The sequence below is a fragment of the Rhinatrema bivittatum genome, chromosome 7 (genome assembly GCF_901001135.1).
Source record: "Rhinatrema bivittatum chromosome 7, aRhiBiv1.1, whole genome shotgun sequence".
NCBI classification, from domain to species: Eukaryota; Metazoa; Chordata; class Amphibia; order Gymnophiona; family Rhinatrematidae; genus Rhinatrema; species Rhinatrema bivittatum.
In genome coordinates this window covers 100,022,017-100,047,165 of record NC_042621.1, presented here as the reverse complement: position 1 = coordinate 100,047,165, position 25,149 = coordinate 100,022,017, and the positions used below count along the sequence as shown (strand labels likewise).

The 25,149-nt window shown below is 44.0% G+C and overlaps 1 protein-coding gene across 1 annotated transcript in view; it reads left to right on the top strand.

Annotated features, from left to right (window-relative positions):
* BCAR1 (BCAR1 scaffold protein, Cas family member) overlaps positions 1-23,450 on the top strand; it is a 159,233-nt gene extending 135,783 nt beyond the window's left edge. The window contains exons 6-7 of the mRNA XM_029608803.1: positions 16,727-16,816; positions 21,724-23,450. Of these exons, the coding sequence (XP_029464663.1) occupies positions 16,727-16,816; positions 21,724-22,233 (600 nt within the window). The 3' untranslated portion in view covers positions 22,234-23,450. The remainder of the gene's footprint in view (positions 1-16,726; positions 16,817-21,723) is intronic.
* Positions 23,451-25,149: the final 1,699 nt, after the last annotated feature.

Here is a 25,149-nt window from a genome sequence, read left to right as displayed (position 1 = left end):
TGTGCTTCTGGGCATGTGTATTGTACTGCTGTTAGTGACGGGTGATAGATCTAGTCCTGTTACTTTAAGCAGCTTTAATATGCTTTTCAGCCCTCCGTTTGCTCTGACAGCTGAGCCAGCTCTATTGTGATCTTTCCTGCTGCCCCGGGGCAGTTGCGGTTCGGATGGTAACTCTCCTTTTCCTGACAGACGAGTGGTAATTTGCTGTCCAGGATCCCACAAACACACTGTTGTTACTGATCAGTTAAATGCAGGCTGCCAGATTTCGGCTGTTTATTTCTCCTGGGTAGGTGTAATTTTGTGCATGTTTGTCGGCACTAGTCTGGCCCAAATCCATACATTTTCAAAGCTGATTTTTGAGCATAAATCCCCTTTGAAATATTCTGGCAACGCAGGCTGTTTGAAAATTGCTGTATGTATGTAAAAGAAATACAAATTAGAGTCAAAGCATTACATCGTGCACAAGAAGAGAGGCTCCTAAATAAAACCTATGTATCATATCTTCCTGTTCATGCATATTTTCAAGTTACATTTCCATTTCGAGTGACTCCCTTTCAAAACTCAGAACATGTATTAAAATGCATGAAGGCACTTAAAAAAAATCCAACTCTGTCACTTTAAATACCTTACAGTAACAACAGATGTGCTCAGAAAGATGAAACAGAGGGCTGGAAAGTTGAATTGCCCTGAAAATGTTATTTTAATTTTGCTGGCTGTCATGAAAGGCAGGCCAAGCCCCAAACAGATTACAGACGTGCCCGTCGGGGCCAATGACATCAGCCCAGCATGTCGCATCATCCTTGGCCATGGTTCGAGATGGCTGCTGTCACATGACATCTGATGGGTACTCTGCCTGCTTTCAAGACGCCGTCTGTCTCTTCAGCACTGCTCAGATCTCTTTCTCCTTGCCAGTACCTATTTTACACTAAAGTTCGACCTGGTGCACTTAGGCCCCTGTTGCCTGACGTAGCATTCAAGCCAGTGCTCACCCTTTGCACTGCACAAAATGAACACGAGATGGCTGCCGAATAAGTAGTGGTGGTGTGGCCTTAAAGGGGCCATGACACTGAGCAACACACAGGGAATCCATGAAGCTCTGAAGGGGGTAATTTTATAACTGCCAGGTCAAAAAAATAAATCTAATTAAATGTCCATTTATAGCCTTAGACTGTGTTCTCTTGTCTTTTTACATGTTGTTAGGTATAAATGTTATATAACTATTCTGCATTTTCCTCTCGGGGTAAACATTTTCAGTGCCCTGTCCCATAAGAACATAAGAAATTGCCATGCTGGGTCAGACCAAGGGTCCATCAAGCCCAGCATCCTGTTTCCAACAGAGGCCAAACCAGGCCACAAGAACCTGGCAATTACCCAAACACTAAGAAGATCCCATACTACTGATGCAATTAATAGCAGTGGCTATTCCCTAAGTAAACTTGTTTAATAGCCGTTAATGGACGTCTCCTCCAAGAACTTATCCAAACCTTTTTTTTAAACCCAGTTACACGAAGGGGCAGATTTTTAATATTACGCACGCAGGGTACATTTGCGCGCGCATGTTATAAAATCCAGGGTCGGTGCACGCAAGGGGGTGAACACTTGTGCACCTTGCACGCGCCGAGCCCAAGGGGAGCCCCGATGGCTTTCCCCTGCCTTGGAGGGAACTTTTTTTTAGCTCCCCCCCACCTTTCCCTCCCTTCTCCTATCTAACCCACCACCCAGCCCTACCTAAATCCCCCCCCCCCCACCTTATTTCGCTGAGTTACGCCTGCCTCTGGCAGGCGTAACTTGTGCGCACCGGCCGGCCATTGTGCCGGAGGACTCGGGAACGCACCCGGACTGCTGCTCCACTGCCGGCCCAGCCCCTGGCCCGCACAGTTTTGAAAGCCCTGGGACATACGCGTGTCCCGGGGCTTGCGCGCACCGCTGAGCCTATGCAAAATAGGCTCGGCGCACGCAGGGGTAGGTTTTCGGGGGTTACGCGCGTAACCCTTTGAAAATCTACCCCTAACTACACTAACCACATCCTCTGGCAACAAATTCCAGAGTTTAATTGTGCATTGAGTGAAAAAGAATTTTCTCCGATTAGTCTTAAATGTGCCCCATGCTAACTTCATGGAGTGCCCCCTAGTCTTTCTATTATCCGAAAGAGTAAATAACAGATTCACATCTACCCATTCTAGACCTCTCATGATTTTAAACACCTCTATCATATCCCCCCTCAGCCGTCTCTTCTCCAAGCTGAAAAGTCCTAACCTCTTCAGCCTTTCCTCATAGGGGAGCTGTTCCATCACCTTTATCATTTTGGTCGTCCTTCTCTGTACCTTCTCCATCACAACTATATCTTTTTTGAGATGCGGCAATCGAAACTGTACACAGTATTCAAGGTGTGGTCTCACCATGGAGCGATACAGAGGCATTATGACATTTTCTGTTTTATTCACCATTTCCTTCCTAATAATTCCTAACATTCTGTTTGCTTTTTTGACTGCTGCGGCACACTGAACCGACAATTTCAATATATTATCCACCATGACGCCTAGATCTCTTTCCTGGTGGTAGCTCCTAATATGGAACCTAACATCGTGTGACTACAGCATGGGTTATTTTTCCCTATATGCAACACCTTGCACTTGTCCACATTAAATTTGATCTGCTCTTTGGTTGCCCAGTCTTCCAATCTCGCAAGGTCCTCCTGCAATTTATCACAATCTGCTTGTGATTTAACTACTCTGAATAATTTTGTATCATATGCAAATTTGCTTGCCTCAATTGTCTTATTCTTTTCCAGATCATTTATAAGTATAATGAAAAGCACTGGTGCAAGTACAGATCCCTGAGGCACTCCACTATTTACCCTTTTCCATTGAGAAAATTTACCATTTAATCCTACTCTGTGTTCCTGTCTTTTAACCAGTTTGTAATCCATGAAAGGACATCGCCTCCTATCCCATGACTTTTTAATTTTCTTAGAAGCTTCTCATGAGGGACTTTGTCAAACACCTTCTGAAAATCCAAATGCACTGCATCTACCAGTTTACCTTTATCCACATGTTTATTGACTCCCTTCAAAATAATGAAGCAGATTTGTGAGGCAAGACTTCCCTTGGGTAAATCCATGCTGATTGTGTTCCATTAAACCATGTCTTTCTATATGCTCTGTGATTTTGATCATAAGAACATGCCATACTGGGTCAGACCAAGGGTCCATCAAGCCCAGCATCCTGTTTCCAACAGTGGCCAATCCAGGCCATAAGAACCTGGCAAGTACCCAAAAACTAAGTCTATCCCATATTACTGTTGCTAGTAATAGCAGTGGCTATTTTCTAAGTCAACTTAATTAATAGCAGGTACTTATCCAATCCTTTTTTAAACACAGCTATACTAACTGCACTAACCACATCCTCTGGCAACAAATTCCAGAGTTTAATTGTGCATTGAGTGAAAAAGAACTTTCTCCGATTACTTTTAAATGTGCCTCATGCTAATTTCATGGAGTGCCCCCTAGTCTTTCTATTATCTGAAAGAGTAAATAACCGAATCACATCTATCTGTTCTAGACTTCTCATGATTTTAAACACCTCTATCATATCCCCCCTCAGCCGTCTCTTCTCCAAGCTGAAAAGTCCTAACCTCTTTAGTCTTTCCTCATAGGGGAGCTGTTCCATTCCCTTTATCATTTTGGTCGCCCTTCTCTGTACCTTCTCCATCACAACTATATCTTTTTTTTAGATGTGGCGACCAGAATTGTACACAGTATTCAAGGTGCAGTCTCACCATGGAGCGATACAGAGGCATTATGACATTTTCCGTTTTATTCACCATTCCCTTTCTTATAATTCCCAACATTCTGTTTGCTTTCTTGACTGCCACAGCACACTGAACCGACGATGTCAATGTGTTATCCACTATGACGCCTAGATCTCTTTCTTGGGTGGTAGCACTTAATATGGAACCTAACATTGTGTAACTATAAATGGGTTATTTTTCCCTATATGCATCACCTTGCACTTATCCACATTACATTTTAGGGATGTGCAGAGGGATGCCATGTGTTGCATTCGGGATTCTTATTCGTGGGGGGCAGATACGTTGCATTCAGCACGGGGGCCCCCGATACGTTCATGTGTTAATTCTTATTCGTTTCCAGGCAAAAATTGAATTAACTACAACCCCTCACCCTTCTGCCCCCCCCCCCCCAAGACTTACCAAAACTCCCTGGTGGTCCAGCGGGGGGTCTGGGAGCCATCTCCTGCACGCACATCCTCGGCTGCTGGTATTCAAAATGGCGTCGATAGCCTTTGACCTTACTATGTCGCAGGGTGCCGTTTGGTCGGCCCCTGTCACATGGTAGGAGCAATGGATGGCCGGCGCCATCAGGCTCACTGGTGTATAGTTTCCCAGATCGCCCCTGGAGCCATTTTTAAATATTGGGGTTACATTGGCCACCCCCCAGTCTTCAGGTACCATGGATGATTTTAATCATAGGTTACAAATTTTAGCTAATAGATCTGAAATTTCATTTTTTAGTCCTTCCTGGGATGCATATCATCTCGTCCAGGTGATTTGCAACTCTTTAGTGTGTCAATCTGGCCGACTGCATCTTCCAGGTTCACAGTGATTTGATTCAGTTCAGCTGATTCATTACCTTTAAAAATGATCTCTGGAACTGGTATCTCCCCAACATCCTCATTAGTAAACACGGAAGCAAAGAATTCATTTAGTCTTTCGCAATGGCCTTATCTTCCCTAAGAGCCCCTTTAACCCCTCGGTCATCTAATGGTCCAAGCGACTCCCTCACAGGTTTCTTGCTTTGGATATACTTTAAAAAGTTTTTATTATGAGTTTTTGCCTCTACAGCCAACTTCATTTCAAATTCTCTCTTAGCCTGCCTTATCAATGTTTTACCCTTAACTTAACAAATGCTTATGCTTTTTCCTATTGGATCTGTCTTCAAATTTTTGAAGGATTTTTTTTGGCTAAAATAGCCTCTTTTATCTCACCTTTTATCCATGCCAGTAATCATTTTGCCTTCGTTCCACCTTTCTTAATGCATGGAACACATCTGGACTGTGCTTCTAAGATTGTATTTTTTAACTTTTAACTTTTGCAGGTGCACTTTTCATTTTTTTCTATTTTCCTCATTTTATCAGTTTCCGTTTTGAAAATTCAGTGTTAGAGTTGTAGATTTACTTAGTGTCCCCCTTCCAGTTATTAATTTAAATTTGATCATGTTATGATCACTGTTGCCGAGTGGCCCCACTACTATTACCTCTCTCACCAAAACCTACATTCCACCAAGAATTAAATCTAAAATAGCTTCCTCTCTCTTTGGTTCCTGAACGAATTGCTCCATGAAGCAGTCGTTTATTCCATCCAGGAACTTTGTCTCTAGCATGTCCTGATATTGCATTTATCCAGTCAATATTGGGGTAATCTCCCATTATTACTGTACTGCCAAATTGGTTAGCTTCCCTGATTTCTCTTAGCATTTCATCATCTGTCTGACCATTTTGTCCAGGTAGACGGTAGTATACTCCTATCACTATACTCTTACCCAACACACATGGGATTTCTACCCATATAGATTCTACTGAGCATTTAGTCTCTTGTATGATCTTTATCCTATTGGACGCTATACTCTCCCAGACATTAAGTGCCACACCCCCACCAAGTTGATCCTCCCTATCATTGCGATATAATTTATACCCTGATATAGCACTGTCCCATTGGTTATCCTCCTTCTACCAAGTCTCTGAGATGTCAATTATGTTTATCTCACCATTCACTGCCTTACACTCAAACTCTCCCATCTTACTACTTAGACTTCTGGCATTGGCATACAGACATTTCAAAGTGTGTTTTTTGTTTGTATTAATAACCTGCTTTTCAGTTGATTGGGATAATTTGGAATTCTTTAGCTCAGGTGATTCTTTTCATATAGGCACATGGACTTTGTTTGCTTTTATTGGAACCTCTCTGTTGGGATGCCCTAACTCTCCTGTTTCATTAGTATCCTTCAAGGATACATTCCTCTGAACCATGCACTGCTGAGTGACTGTCGGCTTTCCCCCTTATTCTAGTTTAAAAGCTGCTCTATCTCCTTTTTAAAAGTTAGTGCCAGCAGCTTGGTTCCACTCTGGTTAAGGTAGAGCCCATCCTTTTGGAAAAGTCTCCCCTTCCAGAAAAGGTTCTCCAGTTCCTTACAAAACTGAATCCCTCTTCCATCCACTATCGTCTTATCCACACATTGAGACTCCGGAGCTCTACCTGCCTCTGGGGACCTGCACATGGAACAGGGAGCATTTCAGAGAATGCCACCCTGGAGGTTCTGGATTTCAGCTTTCTACCTAAAATCCTAAATTTGGCTTCCAGAACCTCTCTCCCACATTTTCCTATGTCATTGGTACCCACATGTATCACGATAGCTGGCTCCTTCCCAGCACTGTCTGTAATCCTATCTAGGTGACGCGTGAGGTCCACCACCTTCACACCAGGCAGGCAAGTTACCAGGTGGTCCTCATGTCCACCAGCCACCCTGCTATCTACATTTCTAATAATTGAATCACCAACTATGAGGGCTGGCCTAACCCTTCCCTCCTGGGCAGTAGCCTTGGGAGACTTATCCTCAGTGCAAGAGGAGAACACATCAGTGGGAGAGCAGGTCCTTGCTACAGGATCACTTCTTACTACTTCAGAGTAATGTTCTCCTACCAGGATGCCTTTCTGATCCAGGTGGTACTAGGGCTGCCAGACTGGATTTGGGACTTGACTACTATGTCCCTGAAGATCTCATCAATGTACCTCTTAGCTCCTCCAGGTTTGACATTCTAGCCTCCAGAGATCAGACTTATTCTCTGAGAGCCAGGTGTTCTTTGCATCGGGTGCACACATACAATATCTCACCGGGTAAAAAATCATACATGCGACACTCAATGCAAAAGACAGGAAAGCCCGCATCTTGCTGCTGGACTGCTCCCTTCATCTTAATGTTGTTTTGTTGCATTCCTAGTTAAGTTTAGGTTACTAAGGGTGTTGGAATTAAAGTACTTTAAATATACAGGTGTATTTACTAATTAATCTGCTAGTGTCCTACAAGAGGATGATTAAACTCTCAATAAGGGTTGGTGCAATAGCATGATTTAGATAAGAACCTGAGAAATGAGAAAAGTGTCTCTTGCCTAAAAATCAATGGTTGAGCTAGAGTTGGCTGGGTGGGAAAGACAGACACTAGAATTAACTCTCTATGACTTGCTTATTATTTCACATACAAACTCTAAAGAATATATCCCACTATCTCACCTCTCTCCAAACTTTAAGTCCTAAGATTTCCCAAAGCTATACTTACCAATCCTCTTCAACCACCGTTAAATTGATCTTCACTCAAAAGATTGAAAGGTTTGAGATTTGTACGCCGCTTCCAGTTCTTTTCTACTGCAAAGGGTGCAGGGCCTCGGAAGCTGGGGCTGTGGAGTTCAAAGCCTGGATCACTCGCTGTGACCTCTGGCGTCCTCTCCCGGGGGATGCTGGGAGCAGTATGCAGATGAGCCTTCCCAGTCTGCTGATTATTTTACTTTTGGTACATTATACATTTGTATCTTTATTATATCACTCTTAAGATAGGGGGGGGGGGTTCTAATTAGAAATGATCATTACAATAAAGTAGTGGTGATTTGTGACTGGGATGCCAAGGATTTTAATTTCAGCTCTTCTGCAGACTCTCTGTCACCTTGGACAATCACTTGATTTCTCTGCATCTCTTTTTACTCTGTATTTCCACAGGCTGCTATGTGTGACTAATCACTTTATTTCCCCATGTCTCGCACTCAGCTATAATTGACTGCTACTGACGTTTCATTAAGCTGCCTGGCTAGGAACAGAAGGCCGGTATTCAGAGACATCTAGCCACCAAATATCAGAGTTAGGCAGTTAGATCAGTGTCTTCGAAACTGTTCCTATTCTACAGCTGAATTTAGAAGCTCAAAACCAAGGGGGTAGAACTAAAATAAGGGATGGAAATTAACTGTGCACCCCTGAGCACTTAACATGCTGGATTTAAATCTGTTTTCAACTGCGGCCTAGCCAGCTAGGTTGTGACTTTGAGCTAAGTTGGATGCTCAGAGTAATTTTCTTGATAAGATTTGATCTTGCCCCATACAAAATGTTTATTAAAACATTCGTAAGGACCTATGCATGGTATCACCCCTGCTTCCTGGTCACAGGACTAGCAGTTTGCATGCTGGCCAACCTTTCATCTTTGTTCCCTCTTAACTGCTGGTAGATGCCCAACCTTGGAAGATCAGTGTTGGAATAATCCAGACCTCAGATCTTCCCTCAGTGTCTTTCAGATTTAAAACCATGAGCTGGTGATGGCAGATGCCTGAGATATCTTAGTTAAAGCAGGAAGAGTTTGTAGTTTTGAATCAACCCAAGGACAGAGTAGTCTAGTTCTAATTATCATCCTCTCGCACACTCTTCATGGGAGTCCCCAGCTGTTTACAGAGGAGTGCTGCAGGAGTTGGGGGGGCAATCTGCAGTAGTCCGTGAATGCAGGGAGATCATCCCCTGAATCCCAAATGGGGTGAAGAGCCTCCAATAGGCCTTCTGTGGTGTGGGACCTTCGTGTTGGGTTAGGCATGGAGGCAGCCACACGCTCAGAGAGTGGACAGCCCCCTCTTCACCCGTGATGCTTCAGCGTCTAGGTGACCTTTGGCTTCCACTAATGGATGAGAAGATCAGCATTGATTGGGGAGGGTTTGGCCCGCTTTTGCTGAGTGTGGTAATGGAGAATGATCAATTATTCCATGGGGAAGGAAGAGGCTCGTCTTTCATCTTCTTAAAAGCCACAGAAATTGAGCAGCATAAGACCGATCTTCCAGGAAACAGGAGCTGTTCTTCTGCAGCTGCTCCTGCCTTACTCATCGCTTCCCTCCTGAGAGAAAGCACTAATGTTCATGGACAGAGACTGATGGAGCTGGGCAGCAGGGTCACCGGCAGTATAAACTGCTTCATCACCACTTTACAGTATGAGGTCCCTAAGGGATTCCAAGCTCAGATCCCCGTTCCAGGGCTTGGTTTCATCCTAAGCAAGTCACCTCACATCTTTGTCTCACTCCCTGTGCCTTGTCTACATATTCTTCCCTGCCCCCTCCAGATTCCCTTACATGTGACTTCATTCTTACCCTAGAGGTGGCTGCACAATCAAACCACACTGATTTTAAGGGTTATTATCAGCTAAAGTTTAACTAGCGTTTCCCAAGCTTTTCAAACCCGCGGCCACACCTATATTAACAAAAATGTTGTGCGGTACACCAACGTCCATGGAGCAGGGGCAGGGTGGACCTGGAGAGGACTTGTGTAACCCAAAAGAGAGAGCTAGGGAAACACTGAAAGCCCCACCAGTCTTTCTTTCAGATTTTAAAATAAAGGGAAAAATAGGGCAGGAACACACGAGAAGCCATCACAGCGGACCAGCTCCCTCTATATACAAGGGCAGGGTAAGGGAGAGGTCCATGTGGTGTGGACAACTGGCTCAGAGAGTTACCTTGGCTGATGCGTGTGGCTACCAGAGCTCCCCCCAGTGTTGCTTCTCCCAACACTCAGAGCGAGTCGGCGCCAGTGCTCTCCCCATCTCACTCAGCCTGGGGATAGGACAGAGTGCCGGAAGGATTCAGAGGGGGCTCGGGATAGGGGAGGACAAGGACAGTGCTGAGTGGCTCCGGTTGTCCGGGCCTTGCAAAACTGCTCACTGATTACTATTCCACGGCTCGTGCTGCACATGGGAAGAAGAGGCATGCAGGGATTACACATATTCTCAATTCTCAGAAAGGAGCCTCCTATATCTTTGAAGAGCCACCGCTGGTGTCTCTTGTTGCCGTGGGGTGTTGAGAGTGGAACCCAGATGCTGACCGGGATCTGAGCGTCAGATGGTGGCAACGGTTTGGTGGGACCACCCTAATCAGGTCTGAAGGCCCAGCGGTGGGCCATGGCACTCTGGTCAGGAAACACTGAATTAAAGGAACCAAATGTTACTGCAAGCCGTTGCAATTAATGTGCTCGCATTCAGATGGGTTACATCACTTTAATCTTGGAGATGTCTCCAAGGGCCACTGGTGGTGAGGTAAGAAAGTAGATGTTAGTGACGTGTTTGACACTCCCCATTGGGAGCTCTCTTTTAAACAGAACTTGAGCTCACTTGACTCTGGGGTCTTTGGGGGCTGCCTCTCTAAGAGAGAGGACTGCACACAGGAGGGTTCCCAGGGACCAGGGAGATCTTAACTTTGGCTCTAGGAGTGGATTCTGTATGTACTGTGGAACGTTTTGATTTTCCTTAGTAAACTTCACTCTTGTTTTGGAATACAGCACTGGGTAAATGACCTTCAATGTTTTTTTTTTTGGGAGGGTGTGGGGTGGGGGAAGCCATAGAGTGTTATCCAGTTTCCAGACCCCATCAAGTTGTAAAATGCTCAGCAGCCTCTGAAATGTGGCCCCTGTGAAAGGGTGAGGAGAGGTGCTTAACATACATTCTAGGCACCTATATTAAGGAAGACTTTGTCAAATTTAGGAGCCTACATTTTTGCCTGAAAATTCACCTAAATTAGGCACCTATAATTTAAGCCCTAAGTTTAGTCCCACAATTAATTTGTCAAGATTTAGGTCGCTAATGTAGCGGGACCTCCAACTGATTGGCTGGCTGCACTCGGGGTGTTACATTGCTGGGGTTTATCCAGCAGGGAGGAAGCTGGGCTTCCTGGGCCCATGGCGTGGACATGATCCGTGGTCAATTCCAACCAGTCCAAACCCATTGCTTTTCTTGGCTGTGCAAAGTGTGATGCTGGAGAGAGCCAAAAAGATACAGAAAAAAGAACCCCTCCCCCAACCCTCAATCCCTCAATGGTCCTGAGAAAAGAACAAGTTGCTGAGTCTAAATTGGTGTTGAAAACAAAATTTCTACTTTAATTTGTGAATCAAAATCCAGGCCAAAATGGTGACTATCAAGAACAATATATACGAAAAATCAGTGTGAGAAAAGCCACAGTCCCTGTATCCTCCTTGCAGCTCTATGCTCCCTTGCACCAACATCCATATCCAGCAGTCCTTCCCCTCTCAGGGCAGGATATGCCTGTTGCAACGTCAGCATTTAGAAAGGCTGGGAAAAGTTGAAAAAAATTCCCTTAGTCCAAACTAGTCTTTCAAAGTCAAAATCAATCCAGCTCCTCCCACTGGAATGCACAAAAATATCTCAGTACTGCTTGTCAGCAGTAAGCATCTAACAGGTCTTAAATCTAAACAATTGAATAGCAGGCCTTTGTTTAGTTATCAAGAAAGTCGGTATATAAAAACCCTAAATAAATAGTTAGGCACGCGAGTTTTAGATTTATGACTTTAGGTGAATTTTCAGCAGAAAACTTAGGCTTCTAAATTCAACTGAAAATAGGTGCCTAAATTTAGGTGCTCAGTGGTTTTTTATTTTTTTAATATCGACCTTCTAGTGCTGAAAATAAATGCTAACTTGTTTTCAAAGGGGCTAATTGAGGTTCCTAACTCCCTGCACCCTTTGGAAACTGAGTCGCATGCCTCTACGGTGCCACCAGCCACTCAGAGGAGGTGCACACATGCTGGCCTGGCTGTGAGAAATCTCTCTCACTCTGACTTGCCCATCTTATCCTGAACTGCCTCTCTCCCACTTTAAGGAGGCACACACGCTAACTTCTCTGTCATTATGAGGAGGCTTTCAAATTGACCTGTTTACTCCCCCCGCTGACCCGTGTCACTCTGAAGAATCTGTCGCAGCATGCTCCTCTCCATGAACATGATTGAAGCTTCCTCCTGGCCTCAGATTTCTCAGTCACTGAGCAGTTCGGAGGGGGCTGCACCATTTCCGGGGTGAAAATGTTCCAGCAACGGCCTCTGTTGGGAAATAAGGGGTGTCATTTAAAAAAGGTGTTTGTTTTTATAAAATTACCACGTGCCTGTAAATAAGCCTCAGGAGTCATAACCTACAGGCCCCGAATAAATCTGCACAAGGTAGCTGCCTTCTGCAGAAGAGCCTTCTTGCTATACATGGCACATGCTTTGACATAGATTGAAAATGTAAAGGTACATACAGTTTGCTGTGTGTGTGTCTCATTCATTCCTGAAGGGGGGACCATCTGTGATTCTGTGTGCCTGCAGCACCATCTTGTGGTCATTGTTCACACTGCAGCAGGTTTCATGCATAGTAGTGTTTGATGTTTCGACATTATTAAATTCTGGATGAAGTGACTGACATTTATTTAAACATTAACCGCCTTCCTCACCCCTCCCCAAGGGTGGACCAAGGCAGTGTACAAAATAAAATAATACAAATCAAATAAAACACAAATACAAGTCTTACATCAATAGCACAAACCACAAACAAAATATTAAAATGTAGCATAAAATATACCAACTTAAATCAATAACAATAGCATCAGCATACATGACTGCGTGGTCCACTGTCATCAACCATATTCTATTGCATACATTTTTATCACAGTACCACTATTCCCTAAATCCCTCATCTCCACTAAATCATGTAACATAGTAAAATATACATCTTTCAGAACATAAAATTGACAATAACACATACCTACAAAATTCTGCCCAGACAAAACTTAAATGATAAGGAAAAGAAACAAACTCATTTTCAACCAAACCTTACATTGTTTTTACAAAAAGGCTTGCTTTGTAAAAGAATGTTTTCAACGATACTTTAAATGTTTTAAGACACACAGGCATATCTCAGCTGGGTAGGAGTTCCACAGGTCTGGAGCCGCCACAGAAAAAGCACAATCCCTAATCTCTGAAAGACAAGTCATCTGACAGAGAGGGCATCTAACATTCCTCTTTTAGAGGACCTGAGGAGATGTGACGGTTGATAAAAAGTTTAGGAGAGCATTTGATCATGGACAGGAACCTGAATTAATTAAAAACAATTGTGCCTATTATTTTATACGCCGCCCGGTGTCATAGTGGAAGCCACTGTGAGTCTATGAGTACTGATGTGAAATGCTTATTGCACTTTGTTCCGGATCCATGTGTGCTGCAGAGTTTAACAGTAAATGAAGCGGTCTCAGAGATGTATCGGGGAAACTAAGATAAAGCACGTTAACAGTAATTGGTAGTCCAACAGAATAATCCAGACAATAGTTGGTCAATGAAAACAGAATTAAATTCTTCAGTACTGAAAAAACAACCATGCTTACACTTTTTTTTCTGAAAAGTGGAATAATTCTGCTCTCTCCTAACGTGAAGGAGTAATCCGTTCCATAATAAAGGGCCAACTGCTGGGAAAAAACCCAAACCCTTGCCTTCAAACGAGTATGTCTCATCTCTTTAGAGGATGGGGACAGAAAGAAGTGCACCCAATCTTGATCTTAATTGTCATCGCAGACAGGACCAGATTCATTTGTTTTTAAAGGAATCTGGATCATTACCTCTTAAGGACTTAAACATCAAAATATGAGTATCTTAAAACTGATGCCAAGCCTTCACTGGAAGAAGCCAAAGCAATGAGCATAGAACAGATTGAACAGAGGCCCATCTTGAACAGCCAGGGGCACTCGGCTGCCTGAGGCAAGGAATGGGCTGGTGCTCCACCACCCCAAGGCACAGCACAGGTCAGATCATCAAGAGGGCCAAGGGCGGAGGATTTGGTGATTTGAATTGTTGCAGCAGAGGGAAAGCAGGGGTCAGAAAGAGCGTCAGTGATAATATTTCTAGGAAGCTGGCAACCCTGCCATAGTCCCAGGAACCCTACCACCTGCCTCCCACATTTCCCCAGGATTTGCCCCCTGAATAAGTAGGCGATGGGTGCATGGTAGGGGGGGGGGGGTCTGTGTGTGGCGCACTCTCTGCAGGTCGGTGCTAGGACATTAGGTGCCCCTAGGTGAACCTTCGAACCTTGTGCCACCTCCCTCCCAGCCCTCCCCACTCACAATTAAAAATAATGCATTTAAAACAACGTATGTTACATAAAAAAAGAATGTAACCCTTTTCCCACGGAATGTGTGGCATTCCTTAGGGGCTACCTTCTCTGCAACGTCCCCCCAACTCTTCTGTCCTCAAGGGGTGGATTATTTTCGGGTGGGGGGGGAGTTAACCTTCTGGGCACAGGCAGTAATGATTTCCCATGTGAGTGTGTTACCACAGCTCTGCGGGACAGGTACACATGCAAATCAGGCTGTACTCTCTGGATGGGTATTCAAATTAAAGTTTACTGTGATTTGATTTCAGAAGAATTAATAGGTGCAAGAATTAAAGTGTCAAAGTGCTCTCAGGCTCCTTAGACTTACAGGAGTCAGCTTTTAAAGAACCTTTGCCTCTGGGCATGTGACCTTCCAGGCAGGGGTTTGAAACTTGCGTCTCCTCCCTGGGATGGGGATGATAAGGTTCCCAGGTGGACTGGAGTGTCCTAACCATGACTGCATCCCCTACCACAAGGCCTGAGGTCCATGCAGAATCCCACACTTCAGCATGGCGGTGTCCTGTGTCCCAGAGGTGTAAACTCCGTTGGTCTCCAGATGACTTTCTCAACTTCTCTACTCCTCTTCAAAAGTTAGCGTCAAACCTTCCTGGAGGAAAGGTCAACTACTGAAAGAGTCCTCTCAGCTTCCAGCTCTGGGCAAGAAAGGGCGACAGAAAAGCAGCTTCCTTCCCTCTGTAGAGAGACAAAAAAATCAAACTGGGAAAACCTTCTCTTTCCTAACTGGGTACTGTAACCTCCTCTTGGTCTGGGCGGCGAAAAAGTACACGATCCCTCCTGGCTACCCTGGGAAGGGGATACAGCCTGCCAGGAATGGTAAAGGCCCAAAACTGTAAAACTTCAGAAAAACCGCCAAAATCCCTCTTTCTCTCACTGTCCCCCATCCGGTCCTATCAGAGGAACTGGCAGGGCAGTGTCTTTCCCTTCTGAGCTAAGCTGAGGGCTTACCTTGAAGAGCACACCAAAATAGCTCCTCCTCCCGCAAAATCAAATCTTCACTGCCACCCTCCAACTTGGATTAGCCCCACCTCCTCGTGCCTAAGGGGCTTCTGATTCCAGCAGCCTGTCGGGGAGGTGCTGTACTGAGTGGTAGGTCCCTTTGTCTGCCCAAAGGCTGGGTCTGGAGCCATCTAGTGGAGATCTCATAGTTTCTACAATGACATTCATAGTCTTCTGAGGTAAAAATATCACCACAGCATGCACCTTATTTTTACATGCATTGCCGCGGTGCCAACCAGAAAACTCTGCAAAAAGGATACTTGGGACACATATGGTGTTAGTCTATTGTAAAGTGAATTCAATGTGGGCTTGAGTCCTCATAAAGTGATGAGTAAACTAAATTACAATTACATTATATAGTAAACCTCCCATACCAAAACAGCACTAAGTGCCAGCATTCAAATAGTAACAACAATAACTACCTATGAAAAGGCAACATTGCAAATATTACCCCAGGCTCTAAAATATGAATACACCTCCTATTAGGAGAACAAAACAAGTCAGGCTGCTGTAGATCCCTACACAGAAACCCATGTCAGCAGAATTCTTCATCTCAGTCACACATGCAAAACATAGACGGATCCTCACTAAATATAGAATAAAGCACCATAATGTATAAATAAAAACATGCAGACAAAAACTGAACTGGAAACCGCAAGAAGCCAGATTCCTTATGCAGTGCAACAATGGAAAAACTGAAACTCCGTTACTCATAAAACAATAATAAAATCAAGAAATATAATACATCAATCATAATGGTAAAATTATCGAAAGAATAAATATTTCAAAACAGCTGACAAACTTCATTCAATAATTAAACTAAATTAAATGTTTAAAAAATATATTTTAAAACAGACATGTCAAATAACACCCAATAATTAAAACTAATAAGAATAAAAAAAATTACCTGCTTTCTGTACCTGGGATCTTTTGATTTCCCGTCAACTTAAGATTGTCATGGATTGGGAAAGGGGTCTGCAGAAATTGTATCCTCTCTCTCATTAACACATTCCCTTTCTGATACACTCATCCATGTTGTCACACAAACTTGCGCTTCCTCACACATACACAGGGCGTGTCTCCCTCCCACACACATACACAGCCTCCCTCACACACACTTGCGCTTCCTCACACATACACAGGGCGTGTCTCCCTCCCACACACATACACAGCCTCCCTCACACACACATTCACACACGCATACAGACTCTTACACACTTTCTCTCGCACACATGCTCACACATACATATAGACTCTCTCTCACACATACACAGCACTCATACCCTTTTCCTTTTTCACACACACACACAGGGTCTCACTCACACCTTCTTTCATTCACGCATCCTCACGCATCTATACATGCTCTCTCACGTACATCCTTTCACTCCCTTAAACACACACTCAGGCGTCACTCTCTTTTACCCACACATGAACATACTGTCAGGGCCTCTCTGGGATGGGGTCCACAGCAGCCTCTCTTCAAAATTCCACAGCAAGGTGAGGCGGCTGCACAGGCATGCATTTAGAGGCGCGCTTTTTGCTGCACTCAGAATTTTGCCTCCTGAAGCGGATTCCTCACCTTGCCTAATGATGGAACCGCCCCTGTGGACAGCCTTTTCTTTCCTCGCCTCATGCTTCGCGAGAAAAATAAGGAAGAGCAAAAAAACATTCTGCATTCCTGTGAAGATCGACTTGCTTTATCTGTTTTTCTTTCTTTTTCAGGGAAAAGAAGAGTTTGAAAAGACACAGAAGGAGCTGTTGGAGAAAGGGAACATTATCCGGCAAGGCAAGGTACAACTGGAGCACCAGCAGGTGAGAGTAAGGCTGGATACCGTGACGATTGCTCAGCGGCTGATCTGCTTCTATCCAGAACAATCCATGTAGGATTGGAGGCTTCCTGCCCATAAGGATCAATGGGAACACCAGCTCCCTGATCCAGTCTTTCTTTCCCCACCCCACCCCCATGCCGGGATGCAGTCCTGCTTTTCTTAGCAGAAAGTCCATGGATGCATTAGAGTAAAGCCAGGACTGGATCAGCCTGTTGGGAAAAAAAAATGGAGCCAGCATCCCTTTGTTCTCATGAGAAAAATTTATAATGAATAGAAACCTAAAATATGAAGAGGATGGTTAAAAAAATCTGATGTAGTATTAAAGAATCAAATAGCACATAAAAATTATGAGGTTTTCTCAGTCCCCAGATTAAACAAACGTGGAGGGGGCTTACTACTGATCATCGAGAAAGCCTCGAAATATAAACTAACCCCAATAATGCCACCACCAAATCATGAAATTGCCATCTTTAATACCAACAATATACAAATATGCCTTATATACTGTCCCCCTAGTTTACTAGATCTAAATATTTCACCATTGATTGAGTTCCTTACAACACAGCTAAATACCTCAGGACCTACTATAGTGTTAGGTGATTTTAATCTACACATGGATACCCACCCCCCATCTAACACATGCCAAACCTTAATGGATGCCATGACAGCACTAGAGTTCACACTAATTACTGAAAAACCAACACACAGAGCCGGACACTCTCTCGACCTAACTTTCATAAACAATAAATACCTAGAACACCTAGCAACTAGCTACACACAAATTCCTTGGTATGACCACCTCCTTATTAATCTAACATTAAAATTCTCCATCCTCAGACCATACTAAATCAGAATCCCATCGAATTTAGATATTGACCACCCTATAACTACGATGACCTAAAGGACAAACTAGAAGAGGAACTAACTAACATAACACCTACTGACTGTTGCCTAGCTACAGAACGCTGGTTAGACTCAACAGAAAAAATAGCCAATGAGATAAACCCCATTAAAACATTACATATCAAAGAAACAAAACAAAATAACCACTGGCATAATGTAAAAATAAAGGATGCAAAAAGAGAACTCAGAAAATTCGAAAAAACCTGGAGAAAACACAAAACAACTGAAAATCTAACTAAATTCAGGAAACACCTAGCTTACTACAAACAACTAATCTTGAATACTAAAAAAGAATACTATAGTAACAAAATAGAAAAATTCGCCAATAATCCAAGAACCCTATTCACTATAGTAACAAATCTCACAACCGACAAGCAAGAATCACCTCAAAGCATGCCTGAAACAAAATGTAATGAAATAGCCCAATTTTTTAGTGATAAAATATCAAACTTAAGGAACAAACTCCCGAAAAACACCAAACAAGCAATTGTAATGCAAAAAAGAGATGTTAACCCATGGTCAGCATTTGTAGAAATATCAGAACTAGAAGTAGACTCAAAGATAAAAAATACAAACCCTGCCCCCCACATAATTGATACTATACCCACATCAGAGATAAAAAAGATCACCAAGGTATTAGCTGCAACATTAACTAACATCATAAATCTATCCCTAACAGAAGGAATAATGCCAGATATACTGAAAGAGGCAATCATAAAACCAATAATAAAAAAGAAAAACAGTGACCCTCTAATTCTCAATAACTACTGCCCAGTCTCAAGCCTCCCATTAATAGCCAAATTAATAGAGAAAACAGTATAGAAACAGCTAGCCAAACACCTAGATGATAACATACTGTACCCTTCACAACACGGATTCTGTAAATACTACAGCACTGAGACACTACTTCTCTCATTAACTGATAACATCTTAAGAGGTTTTGATAACAGCAATCACTACATCCTTATAATGCTAGACTTATCCTCGGCCTTTGATACGGTAAACCACCAAACATTACTAAAAAGACTAGAAGAAATTGGATTATGCGACAAAACGATAAACTGGTTCAAATCATACCTCAGCAATAGGTTCTTCCAAGTCCAGATAAAAAATACTCTATCAAAAAAATTTAAACTTGAAACCGGAGTACCTCAGGGTTCAGCTCTGTCTGCCACTCTCTTTAACATATATATGCTGCCCCTATGCCATCTGTTGGCAGGCCTAGGGATAATACACTACATCTACGCAGATGACATTCAGTTAATTCTACCAATAGATGACACAATTGAAAAAGACTAGGACTAGCAAACATGTACCTAGACATAATAAAACAACTACTAACCCAAATGGAACTGGTCATTAACATCGACAAAACTGAATTCCTACACCTTGAAAGAAAACATACTGAAATCATTAAAACCCCAATAACTCTAAGAAATAACCAGAAAATAGAGCTAGCCGAAAAAGTAAGAAATCTGGAAGTAATAATGGATCCAGAAATCAATCTAAAACAACACATATCCTTAAAAGTAAGGGAAGGATACGCAAAACTTATGATACTTAAAAGATTGAAACCATTACTCACACCTGCCCACTTCAGAACAGTTTTACAAACACTTGTTTCTCCAGTACTGATTACTGCAATGCACTCTTACTAGGACTCCCCAGCACATCAATAAGACCACTCCAGATACTGCAAAACACTGCAGCCAGAATACTCACAGGAAAAAAGAGGAGAGACCATATAACTGAAACTCTAGCAGACTTACATTGGTTGCTAATCGAATACAGGATAAAATACAAGGCTTTATGTACCATTCACAAACTAATATATGATAAAGAAGCAGACTGGCTAAATACAGCCCTACGAGTCCATGTCCCACAAAGAAACCTTCGTTCAGCTAACAAAGCACTACTAACAGTTCCCTCAGTTAAATCAGCAAAACTAACCCAAGTAAGAGAAAGGGCCTTATCACTTGCAGGACCCAATCTATGGAACACAATGCCCACTGAAATTAGATTACAGAGTGATATCAAATCTTTTAAGAAAACCTTAAAGACATGGCTCTTTAAGCAAGCCTTTCCTAAAGGAACAGGGGGAGAGAGAGAACGCAAATACAGAAAAGCGCAGGTGAGAATAAACAACATTACAATATTAAAAATGCATGATAATACAGTTATGAAGTAGACCAAAATAAGATAACTCAATAACACACCTGGACTAAACCATCACTACTCAATCAATGATCTTATTAATGAATTTGTACCGTACTCAATTGGCACTTGTTAGAATGTACGATAACCCACCTATACATACCTTATTTTGTGCCTATTTGTAAACCGTTGCGATGGTATATAACTTAGCGACGGTATAGAAAAGGTTTTAAATAAATAAATGGGATTTTCCCCCCCCCCCCCCCCCACCTCCTCCACAGGCTGTGAACACCCTGCCTCTGCGGCATCCCCCACCACAAAATCCAACACTGGGGATACAACCAGTGCAAGTGCTTTTAACAGCGCTACAAGAGTGTCACCGACGAGAGGCTGACTGCATGTGACGTTCTACATCATAGTAGAAAAAAGGGAGGTTATAATGATACCGTACAGGTCAATGGTGAGACATCAGCTGGAGGATCGTGTCTGTCTGCAGGCCGGACCTCTAATAAAAGGTTATAGACAGAGTAGAGGCGTTCCAGAAAGTCTTGTGCCAAAAGCCCCAAGGACATAAATAGGTGTCCCATATAGAAGGGGGCGGGGACGTGATAGAGACATTCACATACCTCAGAGGTGTAAATAATTACAAGAGGCGAACCTTTTTTCAGAAACCAGGAAGTTCAAGATCAAGCGCCTCCAGGTTGGTAGGATCAGCTGTAACTTCTGAGAATATTTTCTCACTGAAAGGGTGTGTGGCATGGCACTTTCTTAGGCGGGCAGGTACAAAATTAGCCCCATAATTAGAACTTTATTAAACCGGTTTTCCCCCATAGACATTAAATTGGATAAAACCTTGTAATTAGACCCACTTAGTTAATTACACAAACCAAAAGGCCTTGCAGGAGGACATTGCTGAGGGAGGGGGGACTGCGTTGAGACGGAGCCCCTCGGGTGAAGCTCATGCTGAACAGCCGCGTGCGAGTTCGTTTATCCTTTTGTTAACAAACTTGCGAGGGGTTGCTAATACTGAGAGCTTCGCTGTACCAGCTGCCTGCACCACAGGAGCAGTTTCCTGAGAGTTAGCCAGTAAGCCCTCGAGGGGGGGCTGGTTGCACTGAAGCAATCTTGCCGTGCTGATCATGAATTCATGCCGTTTCCAAGCCTGTACTTTGTATATGGAGAAGGTTCACGCCCTCTGTGGGAAGAGAGATGCCAAGCAGCAGTAGGATACGTTCAGCTGTCCCTGCTCCCGTGAATGTCTTCAGTAGGCTGTTTGCGTAACCCGTTGTTCCGTACGGCATATAAACTAATCTATGATAGCAAAGAATGCCATTGAGAGACGCGTTTTGGATCAGGAATTGCTGACAAAGTGATCAGAGCGGGCGGGAGGGTGCGTCAGGTGGAGGCCGAGGAAGTGCTACGGGTGCAGCTTGTGTCCCGAAGCTTCTGAGCTCCGGTACAATCCCCCCGTCATAGCGTTCAGAGGTCCTTCGGGCGTTAATAAAGCAGGCAGTGATGGGAAGGCAAATTTCCGTGGCATCTCATGGAATGATACTTGGATGAAGTTCTGATGATGATCAGTATGGCAGCATCCTGAATTTACTTAAACTGATGATGATGATGGGAGTGGCTTAGTAGGAAGAGCTTTCAGAGACTTTAATACTCTTCAGCAATGATCTAAAAATCTGAATGACATAGAGGGATTTCAGTTAATTTTTGGGGGAGGAGAAGGAGGGGTTGTCAACTCATTTTACTTTTTATTGAGCTTTGTACTGCAGTAAGAGATTATGGTGTTAGTCCTGCTATTTTACTCCTCTTTTTCTCTTTCTGAAGCTGAAGCAGTTTGAGCTCCTGGAGCAGGAAGTCACGCGGCCCATTGACCATGACCTGTTGAACTGGACACCACCGGAGCACTGTGTACAGACCCGCGGCACACTGGGCCCCTCGGATCGCCAGCTGCTCCTCTTCTACCTGGAGCAGTGCGAGGCCGGCGTCACCACTCTGAACAATGCCATCGACGCTTTCTACACGTCCGTCAGCACCAACCAGCCCCCCAAGATCTTCGTGGCCCACAGCAAGTTCGTGATCCTCAGCGCGCACAAGCTGGTCTTCATCGGAGACACTCTCTCTCGGCAGGCCAAGGCCCAGGACATCCGCAGCAAGGTCACGCAGCACAGCAATCTTCTGTGTGAGAAGCTGAAGGGGATCGTGGTGACCACAAAGACGGCAGCCCTCCAGTACCCCTCCCCTTCTGCGGCCAGAGACATGGTGGACAGGGTCAATGACCTCAGCAATAGCACCCAGCAGTTCAGAATGGTGCTGGGGCAGATGGCTGCCATGTGAAGGCCTCTGACCTTCGTTCCACCCCCCCCAAACCAGGATAGAGTCTTTGCTGTTAAGCTGTGTAAGGGCCATGCCCTCTTGCCCAGTAACTACCAGGAGAGAATCTTCGCTATTCAACTACGTAAGGGCCATGCCCTCATGCCCAATACCAACCAGGGAGATAATCTTAGCTATTAGACCACTCGATGGAGCTTTGAGCTCACGTCTGGCACCATCAAAGAGAGAGGCTTCTGAAATGAAGTGCTGTGTCCCGCTGCCCGCGGCAGCAACCAGGAGAGACGTTTAGCTCTCAAAAATTGAGCCGTGAAAGCCCCCAAGAGCGCAGGTGACGCGGGATGCATCACTCGCTGCAAGCCAGCTGTAAATGAATCTGTAAATATTTGAAACACTTCTGTGGAGAAGTGTGGGGGGGGGGGGGTGGTATTGCATATTTTCCCCCACCCCCTGGTTTCTCGGCAGAGGGGGTAAGAGTGTAGTTTTTAGACTGTGCCAGGTATTAATGGCGGGCGTTTCACTCTCAGACGTTGTAGTCCTTACATGTGTTAGTAGAGGGCGGCAAAGAACTAGGCAAAATATTTGTAATAATGTTCTGTATTATGAGGGAGAAACAATTGCAAATAATTATTTTTCATTATTGATTTTAAAATCGTTGGAATAAAGGGGTATGTTCTAGTTTTACAGAATCTGTCTCGGAGCAGAGAGGGGGCCGTAATTTGGACAAAAATATTTTAAAAAATGTGTGCAGTAACTGACAATTATTAAAACCTCCACGGTGATCATCGTCACGGGAGGGTTTTAATTGGCGAACTCTTAGAAGCTCGTTAAAGAGCCCTAAAGGAATCCTTTGTAAGGGAATCGCGCGGCGGAGATGAGGAGTGAGGGGGGAGGGGGTCTGGATCGGGAGGGGAAGCTTCGGCGCAGCAAAGGCGGGACCAGGGGAAACGTTTGAACCCGTTGCGCCATGCGCCCTCTCGCTGCCTCTCCCTGGCCCGGCTGACACTTCTCGACTCCTGCGCACCATCGCATCTCACGCTAAGACCACTGTTAGCAGCAAAAAAAGGAAGGAAGGAAGGAACATGGTGAAATGAACGTGGTGCCTTGAATGCAGCAGAGCTTCTGTGGGGATGCTGGAGCCATGTCCGTCCTTGCTCAGTGCATATTTATACGTTTGCCTTTGTTACTGATATGGTGGAAGCATAAAGATTTGCCTATAACTACAAAGTCTCCTGTTCATTGTGTGTCTGTTTGTTAAATACCACCCAAGCCGCCATATATAATTCGTTGCAACCAAATAGTAGATTATGTTGAAGATGCACGACTTCTGTAATCCACACAATTACTTTCCAGCATGCCGTGATAGGAGTTTCCTTTTAGTTTGGAGGACGTAAGCTGAGAATTGGTGTTTTCACTATGTAGCATGTGTTCTGGAAAGTTTCTTTAAAGGTTTTTAGCTTTGCACTGGAGCATTGACGGGTAGGGGTTGCGCGTTAATGGGCACATAACTTCAGCCCTTGCTGTGGTCATCCTGAATACTGGGGCTGTTTGTGGCCCTTAAGGGCCGGAGTTGAGGACCTGGTATAGGACGGTGGAAATAACCTATCAAGGGAGATCCCATTCTTTGTGGTGATTATAAATTCAGTGCCCTCACAAGAAGCCAGGGCTCGTGGACATTACAGGGACTTTCATGGGTCATTTTCAAAGGGACTTTCTGCGGGCAAAGCAGTGCTTTACCTGGAGAAACGGCCCTTTTTAGAAAACTGTGCGACCAAAACGCGAGTAAAATTATGCACATACATGCCGTGAGGGTCATTTTCAAACACGGGGAGGAAGTGAGCACATTGGTCACTGCGTCTTAAGGTAAGAGCAGTATTTCATAAACAATGTGGCGGGAGCCTCACAGTTTATAAAACACCGTCTCTCTGCCCCAAACGTTCACACACATGTTTCAATACATGTGCCTTTTTTTTTTTTTTTTTTAATGAAGGTAGCCACATACTTCCTTATACCTATTTTATAAATATACACACGTATATATTTTTCATGCAAAAGAATTGCAATTTGCATGTAATAAACCTCAGTGATAAGTCGAGGCTGGTGTTTTGTAAAGTATGCATGCATTCCACTTATAAAATACTTACTTGTGTGCATACATTTAATCGCCGGTGTATTTACACCCCTCCACTTCACACACACTTTCACCAGTTCACTTCTCCATTCTGACCCCTCTCCCACCACCACCATCACCTCTTAACCTAGACTTCCCACCCAAAACTGCAGTCAAAAAATAAGTGAGATTTCATTTCCATTATTCCATATGCAGGTGTAAAACCTTGCATGCAGTAATGGTAATGAATGAGCGTATTCCGCTTGGAAAAGGCTCGCTTGTGCGCTATCTTCGGAACCCCGCCCTGGAACTGTCAGTGATCGTACAGCACTCATGCACTTCTAATCATTCAGCTAAACCAGATGCTGAATCTCGAATGAAGACACCTTGTCTAAATTCCAACAGTGTTTGTTCCAGCAGGCAATCAAAACGTATAACTTACTGGTTGCAGTATTGAGGGTGAGGGAAGGGGAGAGGTTAATCTCTGGTTCAGAGCACTGACTCTAGAGTTGAAATAGCTGTTGTTGGAATTGCACTGGACATTTAAGTACACCTATTGTGTACAATTATTGTATGTATGTGTATGGTAAAAAGGAAATGTCTTTTCAAGGAACAGGAGAGATGAGAGGCTGCTTGCTTCTTTCTTTTTTCTCTCAGAAGCACACACATGCACACTGAAAGCCAGACGGCAGGCATGAACTAGAATCTGAATCAATAGGAAGTGCCCCAAATCAGTGGGAGCTGGAAACGTGACCATAAAGGGCCGCCAGCAAGACTACAGGGGCTTGTAGTCCTCCTGTGACATCACACTA